General features: G+C 46.7%; 1 protein-coding gene across 6 annotated transcripts in view; it reads left to right on the forward strand.

The window, feature by feature from the left end:
- The first annotated feature begins 2,098 nt into the window (after window positions 1–2,098).
- Window positions 2,099–22,783, forward strand: part of SNX31 (sorting nexin 31) — a 37,170-nt gene continuing 16,485 nt past the window's right edge. For 2 of the 6 annotated variants that reach the window (XM_045581359.1, XM_045581357.1), the window contains exons 1-9: window positions 2,100–2,417; window positions 2,512–2,586; window positions 10,119–10,233; window positions 10,983–11,047; window positions 14,866–14,976; window positions 16,027–16,117; window positions 17,007–17,094; window positions 20,099–20,168; window positions 21,548–21,640. In XM_045581359.1, coding sequence (XP_045437315.1) covers window positions 2,352–2,417; window positions 2,512–2,586; window positions 10,119–10,233; window positions 10,983–11,047; window positions 14,866–14,976; window positions 16,027–16,117; window positions 17,007–17,094; window positions 20,099–20,168; window positions 21,548–21,640 — 774 coding nt within the window. In that variant the 5' untranslated portion in view covers window positions 2,100–2,351. Of the gene's footprint in view, window positions 2,418–2,511; window positions 2,587–10,118; window positions 10,234–10,982; window positions 11,048–14,865; window positions 14,977–16,026; window positions 16,118–17,006; window positions 17,095–20,098; window positions 20,169–21,547; window positions 21,641–22,783 lie in introns of all 6 variants that reach the window. The other 4 variants (XM_045581358.1, XM_045581361.1, XM_045581356.1 and 1 more) reach the window with 4 other exon arrangements.

Raw genomic sequence — 22,783 nt, forward strand, 5'->3', positions numbered from 1 at the left:
AGAGCATATATGCATGCCCCATGGACATGGGAAATAGTGTGACAAAGGCCAAAGGAGGGGGAGGTGCATGTGGGGGGTGGAGTGGATGAGGGAAGTTTACAATAATATCAACATTAAACTTTTTAAATAATAATAATTCAAACAATAAACACTGGTTATGTAACCAAGCAAGGCCTGGCCTGTGAGGAAAGAGATAAGTAAAATAGAGTCACTCTAGTCAAGCTGCTAAATTAGCAAAAACATTGCAGCGTAAGGCACAAGGAAACCATCCTTACTTTAACAAGCCTGGGAACTTCAGCTTTTTAACTTTCCGGTCCTGCAGCAATGCCTGGCTATACAGCAAACCCCCAGATAACCCCCTGGCTACCCCTGAAGACCTGAGGAAAGAACGTGCCTGTGGCCAGGCCACCTGGCGATTGCATACTGCCATCTCAGACCAACCTAGAGGCTAAGCTCCCGGACCAATTTTTCTCAAAAACGTACTTTTTATTATAAGAACCCTCAGCATTTCTTTTTTCTCAGGAACACCCTGGGGATTGTCTAGATGTGCTTTCACTTTGCAAACCCTAAGACCCTTAAAAATCTTCATCATTAATTTTTTAATTTTTTTTAATTTTTATTTTTTAAATATATTTTATTGATTTTGTACAGAGAGGAAGGGAGAGAGATAGAGAGTTAGAAACTTTGATGAGAGAGAGTCATCGATCAGCCGCCTCCTGCACACCCCCTACTGGGGATGTGCCCACAACCAAGGTACATGCCCTTGACCGGAATTGAACCCGGGACCCTTCAGTCCCCAAGCCGACGCTCTATCCATTGAGCCAAACCGGTCTCGGCTTCATCATTAATTTCTAAAAAAGAAGTTATTGTGGTTTTAAAAAACATATATATATTTTTTATTGATTTTTTTACAGAGAGGAAGGAAGAGGGATAGAGTGTTAGAATCATTGATAAGAGAGAGAAAAATCAATCAGCTGCCTCCTGTACACCCCCCACCGGGGATGTGCCCACAACCAAGGTACATGCTCTTAACCGGAATCGCGCTTGGGACCGACCCCTCAGTCCGCAGGCCAACGCTCTATCCACTGAGCCAAACCAGTCAGGGCTGTTGTGGATTTTTTGTTTTTTTTTTTTAAGAAAAATATTTAGCAGTTAACAAATACTAGAGCATAGTAATAACAAACACAGTTGACTTTTGACCAGCGAGCTTGGGGTGAGGTGAGGGGTGCCAGCCTACCTCACCTCACAGCTGAAAATCCAGGGATAAAGGGTCAGCCCTTTGAATACTTGGATTCCCAACCTCACATCCAAAATGCAGGCGGCCCTTGAACAAGGTGGGTTTGAACTGCATTGGTTCACTCATACACAGATTTTTTCTTTTTTAAAATCCTTGAGTTACATTTAACAAGTGTTAACCCAAACAACTGACCCTAATATAACTGCGGCAGTCACAGAGCAATGACTCGAATTATGCATTTTTTGAGAACATCGTAATTCATAGTGCCCTGCAGGCAGTGTTGGTGGGTGATGAGAGAAAACTGCTTTCAAGGCCCAGACATCTGTAGGCTGAGGGTGGGTCTGAAAGTGACCTCTGTCTCTGTCCTTCAGGGTGGACCCAGCGTCATGGGGAGGCTGGACATTCTGCAAGCCCCAGAGGAGAGTGGGCCCTGGAGGGTACGCTTGGAGATTCTCTCCCGCTGGGCACCCCAGAACCCTTAACCTCCAGCAAGTAGCCAACGCTGAGATTTGGGGCTGATGGGAAGTATTATAGTTAGTGTCATCTAACTAGGACATCTGTGCAGCTGGAGCAACGACTTCTACCTTCTCCCCCCTTTCTGAAAGTCGGACAAAACCCTGGACCTGCTCCCCAGAGGAATTCTATCTATCACCCACTCATCCATGCACAGTTACGTCCCACCACCCCCACCCCAAGGAGCCTCCAGAGTCCTGGCGGGAGAGAGGCTCTGGCACCCTCTCCGACGTCGGTCTCTCCACCCAGAGCTCCGTGCCAGGCCCTGCCCGGCCCCTGGGCGCCCAGCCTCCGGCGCTGGCTGCCCGCGGCGGCGGGGGGCAAGGGGCGGGGCGGCGGGGCGGGCTCGGCCCTTGCCCACAGGCATGCCCCACCCTCCCCCGGTCCTGGGACCTGAGCGGCGCAGCAGGGCGGGAGGGGACCGGGAGGAGGCGCCGTGGCCCCGGCCCCACCTGCGGGCGTCGGGGACCCTGGGGGAGCGGGAGCCAGGCTCCGCCCCGACGGCCTGGCCACCCGGCCGCGCCCACCCCACTGCTCGGGGCTCAGAGCCTAAGACGGCCGGCCCGGCTGCCCCGCCGCGGACCTAACCCAGCCCGGAGCCATGAAGATGCACTTCTGCATCCCGGTGTCCCAGCAGCGGCCCGACGCGCTGGGCGGCCGTTACACGGTGCGCGGGGCGCGCGGGGTCCCCCCGGGCGGGGGAGGCGGGGACCGGCGGGGTTCACCTGCTCGGGGCTGACCCGGACCCTCTCTGTTGGCAGCTGTACTCCGTGTACCTGGACGGGCTGCTGTTCTGCAGGGTGCGCTACAGCCAGCTGCATCGCTGGGACGAGCAGGTGAGCCTAGCCCGGGCACAGGGCACCGGGCACCCGGCGCAGGTGAGGAGCGGGCGCCGCGTGGGCTCTGGGCCCTGAAAGCGGCTCAGGTTCCTGACCTGCCCAGCAGCGGGGTGGACAGGACCAGCGGTGGGTAAGGTTTGGCTCAGAACTCACAATAAGTGCCCCTCACACCTTGTACTTATTGTTCCCTTTTCTTTCTTTCTCTTTCTTTCTTTCTTTCTTTTCTTTCTTTCTTTCTTTCTTTCTTTCTTTCTTTCTTTCTTTCTTTCTTTCTTTCTCTCTCTCTCTCTTCTCTCTCTCTCTCTCTCTCTCTCTCTCTCTCTCTCTCTCTCTCTCTAAGTTGTGTTTTTTTTTTCTTCTTCATTGATTAAGGTATTACATATGTGTCTTTATCCTTCCATGACCTCACCAGCCCCCCACTCATGCCCTCACCGCCTGGTGTCTGTGTCCATTGGTTAGGCATATGCACACATACAAGTCCTTTGGTTGATCTCTCCTCCTTACCTCCACCCTCCCCTGCCTTCCCTCTGAGGTTTGATGGTCTGATCGATGCTTCTCTGTCTCCGGATCTGTTTTTGTTTATCACTTTATGTTGTTCATTATATTCCACAAATGAGTGAGATCTATGTGATATTTATGTTTCTCAGACTGGCTTATTTTGTTTAGCATACTGCTCTCCAGTTCTGTCCATGTTGTTGCAAATGGTAAGAATTCCTTTTTTTTTTTTTTTTTTTTTTTTTTACAGTAACGTAGTATTCCATTGTGTAGATATACCACAGGTTTTTAATCCACTGATCTGTTGTTCCTTTTCTTTAGAAACAACTCAATTTCAAAGAAACTATTTAGATCTTAGGTGGCTATTGGTATTTATTAATTATTATTATTATTATTAAAATATGTTTTCATTGATTTCAGAGAGGAAGGGAGAGGGAGAGAGAGATAGAAACATCGATGATGGGAGAGAATCATTGATTGGCTGCCTCCTGCACGCCCCCCTCTGGGGATGGAGCCCACACCTGGGCATATGCCCTTGACCGGAATTGATCTTGGGACCCAGGACCCTTCAGTCCACAGGCCAACGCTCTATCAGCTAGGGATGGTATTTATTATTAATTTTAAAAAACAACAATTAGGCAGTTACTGATGCCTTGAGCTTTGCATGGAATCGTGCTTATAATTTTTACGACAGTCCTGTGAGCTAGGATCATAGCTAGCCCACGCAGCAGGTGAGAACACTGGGGGACAACCCACATGCCCAAAGTCATACCGCTGGTCAGCATCAGAGGCAGGATTTTATTTTTGTCATTGCTTAGACCATATATATATATATATATATATATAATATACACTTTTTTTTTAACCAAAGTTTACAAATTGTATCAGTAAAAAGGTTGAGTCAAATGCTTGAGTTCTAAACTGCCACGCTTTCCTCTATTGTGGAATAACTCAATAAAATCTGGAATGTTCAGGATAATGAATTTCGGTAAATGTACACAGTGACCACCACCATAATTAAGACAGAGAGCAGACCCCACATTCTCAAAGTTCTTGGTCTCCTCTGCCCTTTATCCCTTCCCTCCACCTCTGGCCCCAGGCAACCAGGCTCTGCTTTCTGTCTGATTTCACTCCAGCTGCTCAGCAAGCCCTTGTAAGGCTGATATTGCATCCTCAGCATCAGCCCGTTTTACAGATAGTAAAGCTGACAGACCTGGCACATAGAGACACAGGACGCCCAGTCCATGTCAGATAAACAGCACACACTTTTTTTTTTTTAGAATAAGTATGTCCCAAGCAATATTTGGGACATGCTTCACAGGGCATTTAATCTGGAAACCCCAAGTCTGGCACTGAAAAGGTGATCTCCCGTAGCCACACCTCGTCTAGATTTTAGTCTTCCTATTCTATAGAAGATGTGAAATAGCTCAGGGCTTTTAATCTGATTTAATACAAAGCACTATAAAGAAGGAAACAATATAAAAGCCCCATCCGTGTGTGTGTGTGTGTGTGTGTGTGTGTGTGTGTGTGTGTGTTTTCAGTTCATTTCCTGGGAAGTTCTACCCGTGTTTCCCCGAAAATAAGACATCCTCCGAAAATAAGACCTAGCGCATGGAAAGATAAGACATCCCCTGAAAATAAGACCTACCACAACTTTGGGAGAAAAAATTAATATAAGATACTGTCTTATTTTCGGGGAAACAGGGTACATCCTCATAGGATAGAATCTTTGTCTTAAGAATTAACTGACTTATTCCTGCATTTAAGAACTGTTTACTGAGTTCTATTAGATACCAGAACTGTGTTGGCTTAAGGGAAGACTCTGACTTGAGCACATGAGATTTTTGGCTTTAAGAACTGGGTCTCACCCATTTTTGCTCAGTGGTTAGAGCATCGGCCCATGGATGGAAGGGTCCCAGGTTCTATTCCAGTCAAGAGCATGTACCTCGGTTGCAGGCTCAATCCCTGGCCCCGGTTGGGACACATGCAAGAGGCAACCAATCGCTGTGCCTCTCTCACATCGATGTTTCTCTCCCTCTGTCTCTCCCCAACCCTTCCACTCTCCCTAAAAATCAATGGAAAACATATCCTTGGGTGAGGATTAACAAACTGGGTAACTATTTTGCAAACTGGGTAACTGTGAGGCGGAGAAGCACCTGGCTCAGGTGAGCCGGCCCCTGTTCCCGCCCAGCTGAGTGACGTGGAGGCCGATGCAATGAGCTGCACCTGGAGAGATGGTGGTGTTTCCAAGAGGTCGGTTGTGACCTGAGCCCTTCTAAGACATCACAGCCCTGTCCCCAAGTGAGGCTCCCTCCGGCCTGGCAGCTTGTCCCTCTGCTGATGAATGCTGCCCATCTCTCTGCCACGTGACCTGCCTGACTTCTTCTGTATGTTACCGTAAAAACATTCAAACCTGCAAAGAATTTTTGTGAGTTCATTTGAGCCAAACTGTCCACAATTGCTGAGAAGTAGAACCTCAACATATTAAGATAATGGTTCAGAGAAAGGAGGTTTCTCATCTATTTTTAAACATTGCAATCCAAGGAGGGATGTAGGTGGGTACATGAAATCCATTGGTGATAGACTAGAGAGGCGGGAGAAAGCCAAGTGAGGTGGAGAGAGGGTGGGGAAGGGGAACTCTGAGAATGGATAAAAAGTAAAATGGTAGACACGTACTTCGGTGGGTGCTGGACAGCCAACTGTTAACATGATAACATTGAAGGAATTTGTGGTATCTGACCTGGCGCCCAGGCACATTAGGTTGTGCCCCAAGGGGTCCGGAAAAAGGGAAGTTACAAGTTACCCAGACATTTCAAGGATGTGTTATCGTAGATGCAAAAAGACTGATAGGCTCAGTTGAGGTAAAGGTTGACCTTGTCAGTGAAGATACCGGCCTGAGAGGTGACTACCGCCATAATTGCTTTTAAAGTTTAATTTCAGACCATCCTTTGTGGGACTTTAGGTCTTTGAGTTTGCAAGACCGCCATGTAGGCCTCCCCTGAGCTTGTCAGGTCAGCATGTGGCCGCTTTTGTCTACATGTACCTTTATCCCATGAATCTGGGATTTTTATAATAAAGGGTCTCGGAGAAGTGGGATGAATGAGTTAACATTAGAAACGAAGACGTAGAAAGGCCACTGTTGGTGTCTGTAATCTCACTGGTCCCAGGTCAGTGCTCTCTGGTGGGTATGTGGCTGTGAGTATATAGGGTGGAGGGAGGTGATATTTCACAGATGGCCAGTTAAGTCTTCCTGTCAAAAGGCAGAACTGCACAATGGAGAAACTGGGGCAAGAGATGGTGCTGGGATTAAAGTACATATTACCTGGCCCTAGCTGGTTTGGCTCAGCGGATAGAGCATTGGCCTCTGACTGAAGGGTCCCCAGATTGAATTCCTGCCAAAGGCACATGCTCGGGTTTCGGGCTCAATCCCCTAGTAGGGGGCGTGCAGGAGGCAGCCAATCAATGAGTCTCTCTCGTTATTGATGTTTCATTCTCCCTCTCTCTTCCTCTCTGAAATACATTATATATATTTATATATATTATGTATTTCAGCAAGAATTCAGGTTCCAATATATATATATATATATATATATATATATATATATATATATATATATATATATATATATATATGTTTTAAAGTACATATTATCTGAACATTGTCTTTAAAAAGTGTCCAAACAAAAACATGTCACAATGCAAGAACAGAAGAAGTAGGTTTTCCTTTTGTTCTCTTGAAATAATTTTTTGAAAGAGTGGGCTAAGCGATCATACCAGGTATTCTTTCTCAGGTTGCTGCTGGATTTTTATATCTAAACTGTGTGCTGTCTGATTTCAGCAGGAAAGGCTCTATGTCCATAGAGTTGAAGAACTTGTGAGTCGAGAGTGACTTTTGGCAGACTTACCCACAGCTTGTTGTATGTTTATCTTCCCCTTCCAGCTGTATTAGAGAAGGGAGGGGAAGGATTTTTTGAGGAGTCAGCTCAGGCTGTCAAACCTGCTGGGAGAGTTTTTGCTCTGGGGTGGGTATTGGAACCTGAATTCTTGCTGACTTTCTCCCCAGATCTTGGCCTGAGGGTGGAGGATTCTGCAAGATGCTCTCTTGGAGATGCTTAACCCAGGCAGCCCTGCTGCCATCCCAAGCAATTTGGGAGCAGCTGCGCCATTTATGAACATGTGCCAAGGAAGGCAATTGCCTTTTAAAGATCACTTAATCGATTAATAAAAAGTAATAATTGCATGCAAAGGAGACAGGGTTCTGCTTCTGTTTAATGGAATTAGCAGAGATTGGGGGGGGGGGGGGGCAATAGGCGTTGGATATGTACAGTATAAATCCCCAAAAGTTTGAGTTGCCCTGTAGGGCAGGTGCCTTTGGACAGTCTCTGGCATGGCAGGAGAATGTCCTTGACTGGAAAAGAAACAGAACTTTCTACTGCCAGATTTGGAAGAAAGTTTGTAAACTTAAATGGAAGTCAGGCTGGTAATTTAAATGAGAAGCACAGCTCAGGTGAGAGGCAAGGGGGAGGTGGGAACTGCCTACCCTCTGAAGGGGATGGTTGCTTAAGACAATGGTCGGCAAGCTCATTAGTCAACAGAGCCAAATATCAACAGTACAATGACTGAAATTTCTTTTGAGAGCCAGACTTTTTTTTAAAATTTAATATATTTTATTGATTTTTTTATAGAGAGGAAGGGAGAGGGACAGAAAGCTAGAAACATCGATGAGAGAGAAACATCGACCAGCTGCCTCCTGCACACTCCCCACTGGGAATGTGCCCGCAACCAATGTACATGCCCTTGACCGGAATCGAACCCGGGACTCCTTAGTCCGCAGGCTGACACTCTATCCACTGAACCAAACCGGTTTCGGCGAGAACCAAACTTTTTAAACTTAAACTTCTTCTAATGCCACTTCTTCAAAATAGACTCGCCCAGGCTGTGGTGTTTGGTGGAAGAGCCACACTCAAGGGGCCAAAGAGCCACATGTGGCTCTTGAGCCAGGGTTTGCCGACCACTGGCTTAAGAGAATGGGGACTCAGTGATTCCAGACCTTCTGATTTTTCAAGAGAAGCCAGAATTCAGTTTGTTCAAAATAAACGTTAATTTTGTAGACCAGTTGTGGGTTTACAGAAGAATTGCAAAGGTAGTACGGAATTTCTAGATACCCTGCACCCGGTTTTCCGGCTTGTTTTCTGTTAGTATGGTGCATTTGCAATAGTTGATGAACCAGTGTTGCTATAACATTATTAACTGGAGTCTATAATTTATTCAGACTTCCGTGTTTACCTGGTGTCCTATTTTTGTTCCACGACCCCATCCAGGAACACCACATTACATTTAGCTGTCCCGTCCCTTAGGCTTCTCTTCACTGTGACAGTTTCTTAGGTTTCATGGTTATGAATGACCTGGACTGTCTTGAGGAGTGCTGGTTAGGTATTTTGTGGACCGTTCCTCTATTGCAGGGGTTGGCAAACCGTGGCTTGTGAGCCATATGCAGCTCCTGAGTCGTGGTTTGCTGCTCTGTTGACTAATGAGTTTGCCGACCACTGGACTAGACTAAATGTTACCATGTAGTTGGAAAATGTGAGAATTAGGCAATTGTGGCATATTGTGTGCAAAGAGGTAAAGGGAAGTATGGGACAGTGGTGGACAAACTCATTAGTCAATGGAGTGGCAAACCGCTGCTTGTGAACCACGTGTGGTTCGTGAGCCGCGGTTTGCCGACCACAGCTCTATTGGACTCTGATGTTTTCACATGCCTAGACTGTGGTGGTGTGTTTTTGGGAGGCAGACCACAGAGGTCAGCAGCCCTTGTCATCAGATCCTATAAAGGGCAGCCACTACTGGCAGGACTCATCACTGTGGGTGTTAACTTTGATCTCCTGGCTGAGGTAGTGACTCTTGTATCTCTTCTTCCACAGTGTACTTTTGGAAGGAAGTCACTGTGTGTAGCCCACACATAGGGTTAGGAGTTTATATTCTTTCTCCTGTGGGATGAGTGTCTACATAAATTACATGAAATTTGTGCATGACGGTGTGTGTCCCTCAGCCCAGCCTACACCCTCTCCAATCTGGGACCCCTTGAGGGATGTCCCGCCTGCCTCCCTAACCGCTTCTGCTTGCCAGCCTGATCACTCCCTAACCACTCCCCTGCCAGCCTGATTGCCCCTAACTGACCTCCCTTGCAGGCCTGGTCCCTCCCAACTGCCCTCCCCTGCTGGCCTGATCCCTCCCAACTGCTCTCTCTTGCTGGCCATCTTGTGGTGGCCAACTTGTGTCCACATGGGGGCAGTCATTTTGACCACATGGGGGCAGCCATCTTATGTGTTGGAGTGACAATCAATTTGCATAGGATTTGTTTGTTTATTTATTTCTTCAATCATTTATACTTGTTTGGACTCCTGAATAGTGGCTTTATTCTTTGGGCTGTATGACTTTATTTTGTTGCTCAACTTGTTCCAGCTCTGGCCGAGGGAACTCTTTCAGTTTGCTCCTGTGTCTCTTCGATATATTCCTATTGCTGATTTTTTTTTTCCCCCCTGAGGACTTTCCTATTTTCTGGTGCAACAAGATGCTTTAGACTTATCTTGCATATTTCCTGCCTCAGTTCCAGATCAGCCATTTCTCCATGCAGTGCTGGTAGCTTTTATTGGAGAACAGTATTAGAAACTCCTATCCAGGCACTATGTGTGTTTTCTGCTACTGCCATGTTGTTTCTAGGCCCTCAGCTGACAAAGTAAGGAATACATGTGTGTAAAGCACAGCTACACTGAGTGGCCAGGTTATTATGATCTCTGAACGCATAATAATCTGGACACTCAGTGGATATCCTATGAAATAAAAGGCTAATATGCAAAAAATTTCCCCTCAATCAGGAGCTTGACCAGCAGGCAGGCCGGCCAACTGCCCATGTCCCCTCCCCCTGGCCAGGCTGGCTGGACCCCACCCATGCCTGAATTCATGTACCAGGCCTCTCTCACCAACCTTGAATTGGAGGCTCTTTGCCATAAAGGTGTGTTTTCTGGATCTTTCAGCTGAGACGGGTTTTTGGAAATTGCCTGCCTCCCTTTCCACCAAAGTACTACCTAGCGATGACCACATCTATGGCTAATGAGAGGAGGGACCAGTTGGAACATTATTTGCAAAATGGTAGGTATTTGGATTTTTTTTTTTATAGATTTAATGAGATGTAGGTTGCACAAAATGAAATCCACTCATTTAAAGTGTACAGTTCCGTGGTTATATTTACAGGATTGTGCAACTGTCACCATGGTCTAATTTGAGAACATTTTTATCACCCAAAAAAGAAACTCATTCCTATTATAAGTCACCCCCTAGTCCTCTCCCCTACTAGCCCCTGTCACCCACTACATTCATTCTGTCTTTATAGCTTTTCTTCTTCTGGACACATGTCAGATAAATGGAATCATGTATTATGTATTTGTATATGATTAAAAAATATCTTTCTTTAAAAAAAATATATTTTATTGATGTTTTTACAGAGGAAGAGAGAGGGATAGAGAGCTAGAAACATCGATGAGAGAGAAACATCGACCAGCTGCCTCCTGCACACCCCCTACTGGGGATGTGCCCACAACCAATGCACATGCCCTTGACCAGAATCAGACCCGGGACCCTTCAGTCCCCAGACCGAGGCTCTATCCACTGAGCCAAACCGGTTTTGGCTAAAAAATACCTTTCTTAAAAAAAAAAAAAAAAAAACACAAAACAAACAACAACAAAAAAAACCTTGCAGATTTTGTTGTATTTGAAAGGTCACAGGCTCTACTGCCTTCCAGGAGGCAGCAAGGCCTGGAGGCTTCCCGAAGGTCAGAGCAGGGGAATAGGGAAGGTAGCCCAGCCCCATGCTGACCCGGCTCCGTGTCCATGTTTTTCAGTAACCGTGGACCCAAACATGTTGAGAAGTGAAGTCTTCGTTGATTTCTTAAAGCGGGTGCAGCTGGTAAGCTTGCTCTTCTTTGCTAAGGTCATTGCTTCGCTGCGGAACTGGTCTGTACGTGAACCACGCACGTGTTTCCGGCCCCACAGAGCCTGGACTCGGGTAACACACATTCACTGGGAGCACTTTGGAGGATGGTTCCTATTGTGTTCTTTTGGACGGTTAGATTCTTGGATGGAAAATTAATGTGTCGCTTGACTTTTCGCTCATTTAATAAAGCAGCTACCTTTTTAAGTACTGTACACCTCAAAACTGGCCCGAGAACCTCGTTTCATGAAGGACCCCATGACAATGCAGGAATGCCACTTCTTTGTTTTGAATTTATTAAGTTTTTGTTGATTTCAGAGAGGAAGGGAGAGAGAGAGAAAACCATCAATGATGAGAGAGAATCATTGGTCAGCTGCCTCCCACACGCACCCTCCTGGGGATCGAGCTGGCCATCGAACATGTGCTCTGATGGGAATCAAAATGTGACCTCCTGGTTCATAGGTCAATGCTCAGCCACTGAGCCTTGCCAGCAGAGTGGGATGCCACTTCTGTAGCTGCAATTCCCAGATGTGTTATGGTGGAGCCAGCAGGGCAGCAGTAACGACCATACCACCATGACTTGTACATTCTCTGCTCCTAATCTATATATATAAAAGGCTAAGTTGACTCGCACATGCACGATACATATCGCACAGTGTGTTTTAATATGTCATTTTTGATCGTGAATTTGGTTGACACTTCTAGAGAAAGGGTGAATAGCGATAATAAAATTTCTTCTAATTCATTTCCTCTCAATGTGCACAAATCCATGCACGGGGACACTAGTTGTATTATAAGTGGATCACAGAGAAAATCCATCTGAACAGAGTGACATACAGCAGCTCACTTTCCTTAGTTGGGCTAAGCCGCTGCCACGTGACCACATTCCATGTCAGTACACAGAGAGAGGCTGAAACTTTCCCAGGTACGTTGTTGAACACACCACTCCTTCTAGTTGTACATATGGGAACACCTTTTTGCCTGAAAGTATGTTCTTTTTATTTTTTATTTTTATTGAATTTTTAAAGAGAGGAAGAGAGAGGGATAGAGAGTTAGAAACATTGATAAGAGAGAATCATTGACCAGCCGCCTCTTGCACACCCCCTACTGGGGATGTGCCCGCAACCAAGGTACATGCCCTGACCGGAATCGAACCTGGGACCTTTCAGTTTGCAGGCTGACGCTCTATCCACTGGGCCAAACCGGTTTTGGCTAAAGGTATGTTCTTGACTGAACAGAAAAACTTCAAAAGACTTAGCTGTACAATGATGTGGTGGCATTGAACTGGGTCCTTAGTCGGGGAAGAATGATACCTTTTGTAAAACAAGAAGCAAATTTTATTTATTCACTTGTTTAACTGTGTTGATATACACAGAGTGGCCAGATTATGATGACCTCTGGATGCATAATAATCTGGCCACTCAGTGTATATACTGATCCACACAATGTAAGAAATGACTGTAGAGCTTCTATTGTGTAGTCTTTTGTATTTACACATATACTTGACTGTTTAAAAAATACACACACAGCCCTGGCCAGGTGACTCAGTTGTTTGAATCATTGTTCCATACATAAAAGGTTGTGGGTTTGATCCCCAGTTCAGGCATATGGGGGAAACGGGGGAAACAACTGATGGATGTTTCTCTTATACCTCTCTCTCTCTCTCTCTCTCTCTCTCTCTCTCTCTCTCTCTCTCTCTCTTTCTCTCCAATAAAAGATTTTTTATCCTTGGGTGAGGATAAAAAATACGCATGCACACACACACACACACACACACACACACACTCACAAACACTTTCCCTTTCTTTGAAAAGTTAGTTGTTGAGGTGATGATAGTGGTGACATTCAAACAGCACACAAGGATCCAGGATAAAAGAAACCACCCCACACCTCAGAGTCACTGTGGTTTCCAGCTCAATGTGTGTTCTTCACATGTCTGTACACATACAAACATTCACATGTACGTGTATCGTTTTTGTGTTACAAATAGTCACACACACCTACACACAGTTTGAATCTTATATTTTAGAACTTCCGTCTTGCAAATCATTCTCTGTCAGTATACAGAGGGATGTTTGGTCTTGATTCTATCATCTTTTTGTGTGTGCAATGTGGGTTTTTTAAAAATTAGTCCAAAGTATCGAAGCTTTGTTTCGAGTGCCTGTTTTCCCAGGTAACATGAAAGGTTTTTACCCGCTGTGGCTCTCAGTATTTTCCTTTTAGACCTTCCCGCCGAAGCCCTGTGCTCCAGCTGCGTGCAGCAGTGTCTCTGTTGCTTCTTCCGACAAGATCTTCACGACGGTTTTATTTTCCCCTTTCATTTCTCCTGCGAACTTTGCCAGCTTGCTTTGATAGCCTCTCACTCTCTTGCCTCTTTTCTGAGGCTTTTATCTGTTCTTAGAGATCTGAGTTCAGAGAAGCTGTATTCTTATTAATACATCCATCATGTTCATCTCCTCGGTGGCATCATTTTTTTTGGATACGTATGTTTTACCCTGAGCTAGCCATGTTTCTTTCCTCCTTTATTTCAGGGTTTTGCCAGGTCCCTGGCCAGGTCTTCCGGGGCAGTCCCTCAATTGTGAAGGCTCTGTGCTTGGTGAGCCCGCTGTTCCCTGATACAGAATGCTGGGGAGGAGCGGAAGCTCAATCATTCCACTCTGTCTCGTTTCTGCCCTCGGGGCCTAATAGTGTGTAGCTGTGAAACCATTAACTGCAGTTCCTCACATCATGATCTAGCATTTTATTTATTTTTTAAAATATTTTCACTGCTTTTAAAAATATACGTATTTTTAGGGAGCATTATCTCAATTCATTGAGGTTCTGCTTCCCGGCATATGTTGACAGTTTGGCTCAAATAAACTCATTAAATTCTTTAAAAATAAATACGCATATTTTTATTGATTTCAGAGAGGAAGGGAGAGGGAGAGAGAGGTAGAAACATCAATGATGAGAGCAATTCATTGACCGGCTGCCTCCTGCAGGCCCCCTTACTGGGGATGGAACCCGCAACCCAGGCATGTGCCCTTGGCCGGAATAGAACCTGGACCTTTTAGTCGGAGAGCGTATGCTCTATCCACTGAGCGGCACTAGAAACAGCGCCCCACTGGGTACAGCCACCCTGTGGGGCCTGGGCAGCCCCTGGCCATGCCTCCTCGCAGGGCCTCTCTCTCTATAGAAACTGAGCACCAGTCCCTCTCAGCTTCGAACTTCCCTAAACCCCGAGGGCCTCGGTGTCCCTGGTGTGTCCTTGACACTTTAGAGTGCTCCATCCAGGGGCTGCACAGGCCCCGGGTTTGCACTCCGCCCGGGCATCCCGCATGCCCTCGGGAATCGTGAACATGGGGCGCTGCTCTCAGCGGGTGCCCTGCCCTCAGTGGGCGCCCATGATCAGATGGCAGTTCGCTTCCACATTCAGGCCTCAGCTCACACATGCAGGTTTTTGCTATAGCGGAATCTTACATTATTGCATTCTATGGATTTTCAGAGATGCTTGGAAATATTAAAAGCGAGAGCTAAGATCTGAAACCACCAAGGTCATGTGGGTGATTTCCCCCTAAAAAGGATGCCTTGTTGTTTATTTGGAAATTATTCCAGCTCCATGGCATTGCATTGCCTTGGCACCTCTCCAGACCCCTCCTAACCCCTGCTCTGCCCCCCCAAACTCCATGCCCCAAATTTCTGCCCTGGGATCTCGTGTGCCTCTGGGTGTGAGTGGCCCTCAGGGCCGGGAGAGGACGCTGCTGGCCGCCCCCCTGTGAGGGTCCCAGCACTGACTGTGCCTTCCCTGTGCGCAGGACACGTTCAGCATCGCCGCCAAGAAAGCCGCGCTGGACATATTTCTGCCCGACGAGAGGAGCATTGAAGTCGAGATCCTCACCTCGGACACTGCCGAAAGGGTCCTGGAGGTAAACGTCACCTGCACTGAGGCCCCGGAAAGAACGGGAGGCAGGGAGCCCTGTTTGAAGGCAGGGACCAGGATACGGTCACCTTCTGGAAGCTTCACTCTGGGTGATTGACCTGTAGAGATGCTGGGCTTTTCTGGGAGATTGGCCGGGCACCCGAGCTCCAGCCTGCGCCCCCCAGGCCTCTGCATTCACCCTCCCCGTGGGCACTGACTTCCCAGCGTCTCCCAGGGCCTTCCCACGCCAGCTGCCAGTTCCCTGGTGCTCGGCCGGGGCATGTGCCCTGGGAACACATCAAGCGGGTCCTTACGGGGTGCTCCGTGGCTGGGGACAGAGAGGACAGTGGGGCCCAGAACAGGCCCCTCCAGGCAGGCTGCAACAGGTCCTGGGAGAGAGTGACTCGGGTTTTCTCAAAGGCAAAACCAGTTGTCCCTCCTGCCTCACCACAGAAACCCTGAAGCCAACAGCCCAGCAGGTCTGGTTCTGAGCCAGCCCCGAGTCCTGGTTCGCTGAGGACTCCGGGCTGAGACCCAGAAAGCGCTGGCCCCTCCGCCAGAGTGGCCATGCTCAGCTCTGCCCTGGGCCTGTCCTCCCTCTGTTTATTAGGAAATTATTCCAGCTCTCTCCTAACATACCCCCTCTCCCCCCCCGCAAACTCTATGCCCCAAATTTCTGCCCTGGGATCTCAGGGCCAGGAGAGGACTCACTGACTGTCCCCCTGGGAGGGTCCGCATCCCAGGCCTGTGTCCTTGGCCGGAATAGAACCTGGGACTCTTCGGTTTGCAGGCTGACGCTCTATCCACTGAGCCAAGTGGGCTAGGGCAAGTATATACCATTCTAGGTTCAGGAAATATTTCTTTTAAGGTCTGCTAGCCCATTGGTCGGCAAACCCATTAGTCAACAGAGCGGCTTGTGAGCCTCGGTTTGCCAACCACTACCGTAGCCTTTACAGAGCTCTTTATTGTGTGTACAGGCAATTTCACATTCTGCACATCACAGGAAACATGGTGGACACTCCTGACTCCTACCCCTTTTCTTTGTCTTTGGTTAAAGGTGGTGTCACACAAAATTGGACTGTGTCGGGAGCTCTTGGGCTACTTCGGCCTCTTTCTCATTCAGTTTTGCAAGGAGGGCAAGCTCTCCGGTAAGAGCAGAGGGGATGCCACATGGGCAGATGTAGGAGGGCTGTCAGCTGTCAGTTCCAAAAGTTTGGGGGCAAGAGGTTGTGTCTGTGTTCAGGGTGAGCTGGAGTCACGTAGCCCTCGAGAGGTGGCATGGACATGAGCAGGAAGTCAGGCTTTTCCAGTGACTGCACTTCCTCTTGTGCCTGCCCCAGTCCCAATCCGATGTCTGTCTCAGCTTCGTCCATGCGCCCTGTGCTGACCTCAAGACACCCCAGATCCCCCTTCTGACTGGAGCACAGAACTCCAGACATCGGGACGTCTCATCACACCATCACTTCTCCTTGTTAAGGAAAATTTGCTGAAAAGTTCAGCTGACATAACTAAGTTCTTAGGTTTTTAAAAAAGATATAACAGGAGAGTAAAAGACGACAGTCCCATTCACATAGCTTTTGCTTTCTCTACAGTGGATTTCTAGATACTGCAAGTTTATTAGTTGTGAAATGCTGTAGATTATCTCAGAGTTTTTTACTTTTGTCCTCAAGAGGCTGTGGGGGAGGGGGGGAGTGGCTTGCAGGTGAAGTTAAGGGCTTTGTGAACTGGCTTGGCCGCTGGGATTGTGGTGTGCCGGCCAAGGCACTGGGCCGCTCTGGACCGCAGTTTCTCCATCTGCATCCCAGTGTAACATACAGCTCACTCAAGATGCTGATATTTTATGAAGTTAAAATGTTATTTTTTAAATTAACTTTAAAAAGCTAAGAATTACATACCAATGCAAGAGAATATGTTTATTATTATTATACTTTACTCTTTGCAATAGTAATGCTTTATGTTCTCATTTTAAAGCCTTGGACGTAAAACAAACTACCTGTGCTCTCTTAACCAATGAGATGCCTCTTCCTCTCTCTCTAGTCATGAAAAAGTTAGCGGACTTTGAACTCCCTTACGTGAGTCTCCAAAGTTCCGAACTGGAAGACTGCAAGGTCGGGCTCCGGAAGTGGTGAGTAAGCCTCGTGACGGTGGGCATTCGAGGCTGTCTACCGCGGCTGATCAGAACTGGCCATCCTCACCTGTCGCCTCACAGTCCAACAGCTAGTCAGAGACCAGGAGGGAGCTTGGGGAAGGCGAAGAGGAAAACAGTGAAGAAGACAGAGAGGGGAATGACTAGACCATCTGTCCTCCAGGAAGGATATGGAGGATGATTTTTACTGGCTTCAAGTAAATACTCGAGAGGTATTATCATAAAGATGGTGGCCTTGAAGGTCAAGCTTGAACAAGGCCATTGGGTTGGGATTGAAACAGGTAATGGAGAGAAATTACTGATTGTATTGATGGAAGGAATTTGTTGAGGATGGCAAGCAGATCACTTCATCTATTGACCTGTGGTATTCCCTGCAGGCAAAGGGTGGACTCGGCCAACATGCAGTGCATCTGAACTCTAAGTGGTCGGCTTACCTTCCTAAAGGATTTCAACAATAAGCGCATCTATACCAGGAGCAGCCATGTTCCTAAGATCAATAGGGCACCTGGCAGAAAATACTACAATTTCTCCCAGAAACAGAGGGCCCTACAGAGAGTGAGCAAACAGAAAAAAAAAAAAAGAAAAAAAGAAAAGAAAAAGAAGCAGAACGCTCCCCTCACCCACCCCCTCACATAACCTATAACCTGTAGTCATTACCACGGCTGTATAGGATTGCATCTTTGGCTCACTCGCTCCCAGCTCAGTTATTCTGTAATCTGAGCACAGAAGCTTGAAAGAAAGGCATTTTGAAATCTAGGAATAGCCATTATCTTGACCTTGTGATGCCCTGTGAGAACTCTGGTCTGCGGTTTTGAATTTTGGAAACATATTCCCAGCAAGGCTATAAGTTCATTTACGGTTATTCAGAAGTATTCTGAGAAATGGTCAAGATCTGGAACATTGAGAAGGGAAAAGGAAAAACTCTTAGCAGTTCCATCTAAGGGTCTATACTATAGACTCTATAGAGTAGCTGTTCTTCTGGAAGCTGCTTAGTATAACGAGGGGCTGAGCACGGTTGTTCCTGGGCTCACAGTATGGGAATCTAAGTCTCAACTCTCTCAGGATTTAGCCAGATTATTTAAGCTCTCTAAGACTGGGTTTCTCTACCTGTAAAATGGGGATAATAACAATAGAGCCTACCTCACAGGATTATTGTGAGGGTTAAGTAAAATGATCCCATATGCTCAATACATTTTGGCCTTGTTTATTATTGTTATCTTGAGGATAATAATGATGATAACAACCACCACCACCACCACCACCACCACCACCACCACCACCGCAGTCCTTGGGGCTTAGACTTGTGGCTCATGAGCTCTTCAGAGAGCATGAGATCAGAGGAGAGATGAGGATTCTGTTTCTCACCTTGATGCTTGAATAGAACACTGGGCTTTGCCTGTGTCTCCATGACACTGGTAAATGCTCGATTCTAAGTGCAAGATAAAATGTCTACCTACAAGCCAGCATCTCACATCCGGGCAGATTGCCTTTGCTCATGGGAACTGGGAGGAGAAAAGGTCTCACTTCAGCTGTTAGAGACAAGGATCAGGTGACCAGCCGGGGGGAGCCTGGCACAGGACCCTGCAGGTGCCTGTCCACTTGGGGGTGAAGTCTTGTAGGATGGGGGCAGGGAGGCAAGCTCCATGGCCACGAGCTGTGGGATTCTCAGTAATCACCGGAGTCTTAGGGATTTTCCTCTGCCCATGAATTCCTGGTGCACCTCTCCAAGGGGGATAGGGTCCCTTCCAGACCAGAGGATGCCCACCCTGGCCTCTCTGAGCACCAATTTGGGAAGGGTCTGGGGGCTCTCTAACTCTGATGTAACAGTTGCCCTCGGGAGGCATGAGTGAAATAGTAGCTTATAAGTAGGAATGCTTCAGCTGCTTGTCCCACGGCCCAGAAGGAAGTTGATCTTCAACAAGGATTGCCATCCTTTCCTAGTCTAAGCCAATTCCAGTGTCTGTTCACCCTACACATCTGAGTGGTTCTGCTCACCTCTGCCTTCACCCTTTTCTGACTTCCTGTCGATTCTTAGCATGCGACTGTGCTTATACAGTGACGGTCATTTCCGTTCATCCTCCTGACGCTGGATCCGTTAGTCAGATATGGAGCCCTACTATTTGCAAGTCACTTTGCAAAGGCCCAGAGGGGCAATCCTGAAGAGGACCCAGGCCCTGGGCTCAAGGGTCCTCACACTTGGCATCAAGATCAGTTTGATCAGAGCAATGCTCAGGATGAACTTGGGGTGCTGAGAAAGCACAGAGGAGGGGACATAAGGGTGAGGCTTGCCAGGAGGAGCAGACAGGTCAGGGATGGAGGTTAGTGAGACAGGTCAGGGATGGAGGTCCAGGCAGAGGGAGAGGAGAGAAAAGGTGGTTGGGCTGGAGAGAGTCAGGGAGGGGAGTGGGGTAAGAGCTGGAGCTCTGGAGAGCCTTGGAGGGGAGCAGGACAGATGGCCTGACTTCTGGCAGGAGGGTCTGAAAGATTACCCAGGAGAGACCCCTCCTGTTAGAATGTGGAGCGTGAGATGAGGGAATACCACTGAGGCAGAAGGTCTGGGGAGGAGGTTACCAAAGCAGCTCAGGCAAGAGAGGAGGTGACCTGGGCACCGAGAGTCATATGGGTGTGGGTACCGGCAAGTGAGCGCATTGGGGTGGGGAACATCCACGCAGGACTTGGCTACCCACGGTGGGACTGCGTGTGAACAGGGACGCTCACCATTCCCTGAAGTTTTATATTTTTGCACCTTCACTCTCAGTGCCCACCAGGCAAGAGCTTACAGAATAGAGAAAACAGGGGACGGAAGAGGTGGAGGGAGAAACTAAAGGCCAGGCAAGTAGAGAGAGGGTGGGGCTTTGCCAGAAAAGGGGCCTTGGTTCAGAAGGAAGAAGGCCATCGCTGCGGAGAGCACGCAGGCACCCTTCTGGCCGCAGGCCCGTGAGCCGTGTCCTGTGAATTAACTTAATGCTCCTGAACCATGCAGGTACATGGATCCATCCCTCGACTCGATGCTGATGGACTGCAGAGCGGCGGTGAATCTGATCTACCTGCAGGTGAGGGCAACCAGGAGCCATCAGAACACCATGTCGGATAGGCCCTTTGGGTTTAAATTACAGTGTAAACCATTAGGAAAAAAATGGTGGAGAAGAATTCTACCTCTCTTCCTAGAACAGGCAAATTCACAACGACAGGAAGTAGAACAGGGCTGGGGACAGGAGGGGAGGAGTTACTGCTTGAGGGTACAGGATTTTTGCTAGGGTTTGATGGAGACATTTTAGGTGTAGAGAGTCGTGATGGTGACACAGCACTGTGGATGTCTTAGTGTCTCTGGATCGTACATTTGCAAGTGGTTCATGTGAAAAGTGTTATGTGTATTTTATCACAGGGGAGGGGGATGGTGGTGAGAGACTTTATAGGGGAAACAGAATCCATTTCCACCATCACAGTCCGAATTTGCAACTGACACTCATTATTCTAGACCAGTGGTTGGCAAACTCATTAGTCAGCAGAGCCAAATATCAACAGTACAACAAAAGATTGAAATTTCTTTCGAAAGCCAAATTTTTTAAACTTAAACTGTATAGATAGGTACATTGTTATTAACTTAATTAGGGTCCTCCTACGCTGGCCTTTGCTAAAAACTCAAGGTATAGAAAGGGAATTTAACAATACTTACTGCAGGCGACTCTTATGCTGTGTGATTCTTAGCTGGTACATCCTGTAGCTTTTCTTTAACTGTTTCCCCTAACCCTTGTCAACCCTGAATATTACATATAGTTTGGTCTTTGCCAAATTGAGAGGCAAAAAAAATTATTTTATTTTTAGTGAGGTTAAATATATATTTGTCATTTGTCATTCCGTTCTGTCAATTGCTGATCCATATTCTCTGTCCATTTTCCTACTAAGGAGGTTTGTTTGCATTGTTCTATAACTCTCTCTAAATCATATTAATTCTTTGCCTCATATGGTATCGATACATTCATTTTCCCTGGTTTGACATTTTCTTGTTGGTTTTGTTTTATGTGGTTTTTATAGGCAGAAGTTTTGTATTTTCACGTGTGATATATTTCTTTATTATGACATTTTGTCTTTGTATCTTAAAAAGCTATCTCCTACCTCAAGATCAGATAGAAAATAGTCACCTTTATTTCCCCCTCCCTCCCGCCCCCGTTTACACTTAGATCTTTATAACGTACCTGGATTATTTGCAGGGTGGTGTGGGGAAAAAGCTAACTTTACTTTCTTTTCCAAATTTGGCCAGTTCTCCCCAAACCACTGAACCACCTCTTTCTACTAATTTAAAAAGTAACTCTTAAAACATAAGGGGTATAGTTTGGGTCTGTTTTTCTAACCTTTCATCCATGAGTATGTTCTTATCAGATGAATTCATTTCTTCTAAGTTTGCTAATTTTGTGACTTATGTTGTGTTAAGGCCATCCAGGACATCCAGAGACGATGGGCCAAACCCACTCCGGCCCAGAGGCAGAAACTAGAGGCTCTCCAGGTGGAAGACAAGCAAGCAGAGGTGGGTCAAATGTGGCACCAAAGGACCCCCCCTGGGAGGGACGTAAAGAAACCTAGTGGAGTGGGGCTGTTTCTATAATTTATATTGTAGATCCACCAAGCACTGAACACAGTCGTATACAACGAGAACACTTTCATTTCATTTTTATTTCTAAAATATATTTTATTGATTTTTTTACAGAAAGGAAGGGAGAGGGATAGAGAGTTAGAAACATCAATGAGAGAGGAACATTGATCAACTGCCTCCTGCTCGCCCCCTACTGGGGATGTGCCTGCAATCAAATACATGCCCTTGACCAAAATCCAACCTGGGACCCTTCAGTCCGCAGGCAGATGCTCTATCTATTGAGCCAAACTGGTTAGGGCAAGAGAACACTTTTATTGGTTTTTATGGTTATAAAATTAATAAATGCTTTTAGTTTAAAGATTTTGAAAAATACAAATAACATACGGTGAGTCCTTTATCAAGTTAATTAATACAGACCCTCAACATTTTAAAAAAAATAAACATTTTTATCTATTTTAGAGAGAGGGAGGGAAAGGGCCAGAGAGATAGAAACATTGATGAAAGAGAAACAGGGATTTGCTGCCTCCTGCACGCCATGTATTGGGGAGTGAGCCCGAAACCCAGGCATGTGGCCTGACTGGGAATCAAACCAGTGACTTCTTGCTGCCTGGATTGATGCTCAACTGCTGAGCCTCACCAGTGGGGCTAAATCTTTATTGCTGAAAGTATTACATATATCCTCCCCCGACCCTCGACCCCTTCTAGCCCGCCCTAAAAATATGACATTTTATTTTAATTTATTTTTTTTGCCATTTTTTTTTATTATTATCATTATTTTATTTTTATTTTTTTAAATCAATCTTTATTGTTCATTTTATTACAAAGGTTCCTCATTTCTTCCCCCCTCCACCAGGTTCCCACTCCACCCTCCACCCCCTCCCCACCCCCCATTGTCCTCATCCATAGGTGCACAGTTTATGTTCACTCTCTTCCTGCATCCACCACTCCCCCTTTCCCGGAGAACTGAAAATATGACATTTTAAATGTACACTTTTTTGCTTATTTTGCTGATGTGGAATTGTATCTTCTCAGTTGAGTCGCTCTTCCTTAGTCACCATTCAGCCATCGAACATTTTC

Source organism: Pipistrellus kuhlii, unplaced genomic scaffold (genome assembly GCF_014108245.1).
Source record: "Pipistrellus kuhlii isolate mPipKuh1 unplaced genomic scaffold, mPipKuh1.p scaffold_m20_p_14, whole genome shotgun sequence".
In the NCBI taxonomy this organism is placed as follows: domain Eukaryota; kingdom Metazoa; phylum Chordata; class Mammalia; order Chiroptera; family Vespertilionidae; genus Pipistrellus; species Pipistrellus kuhlii.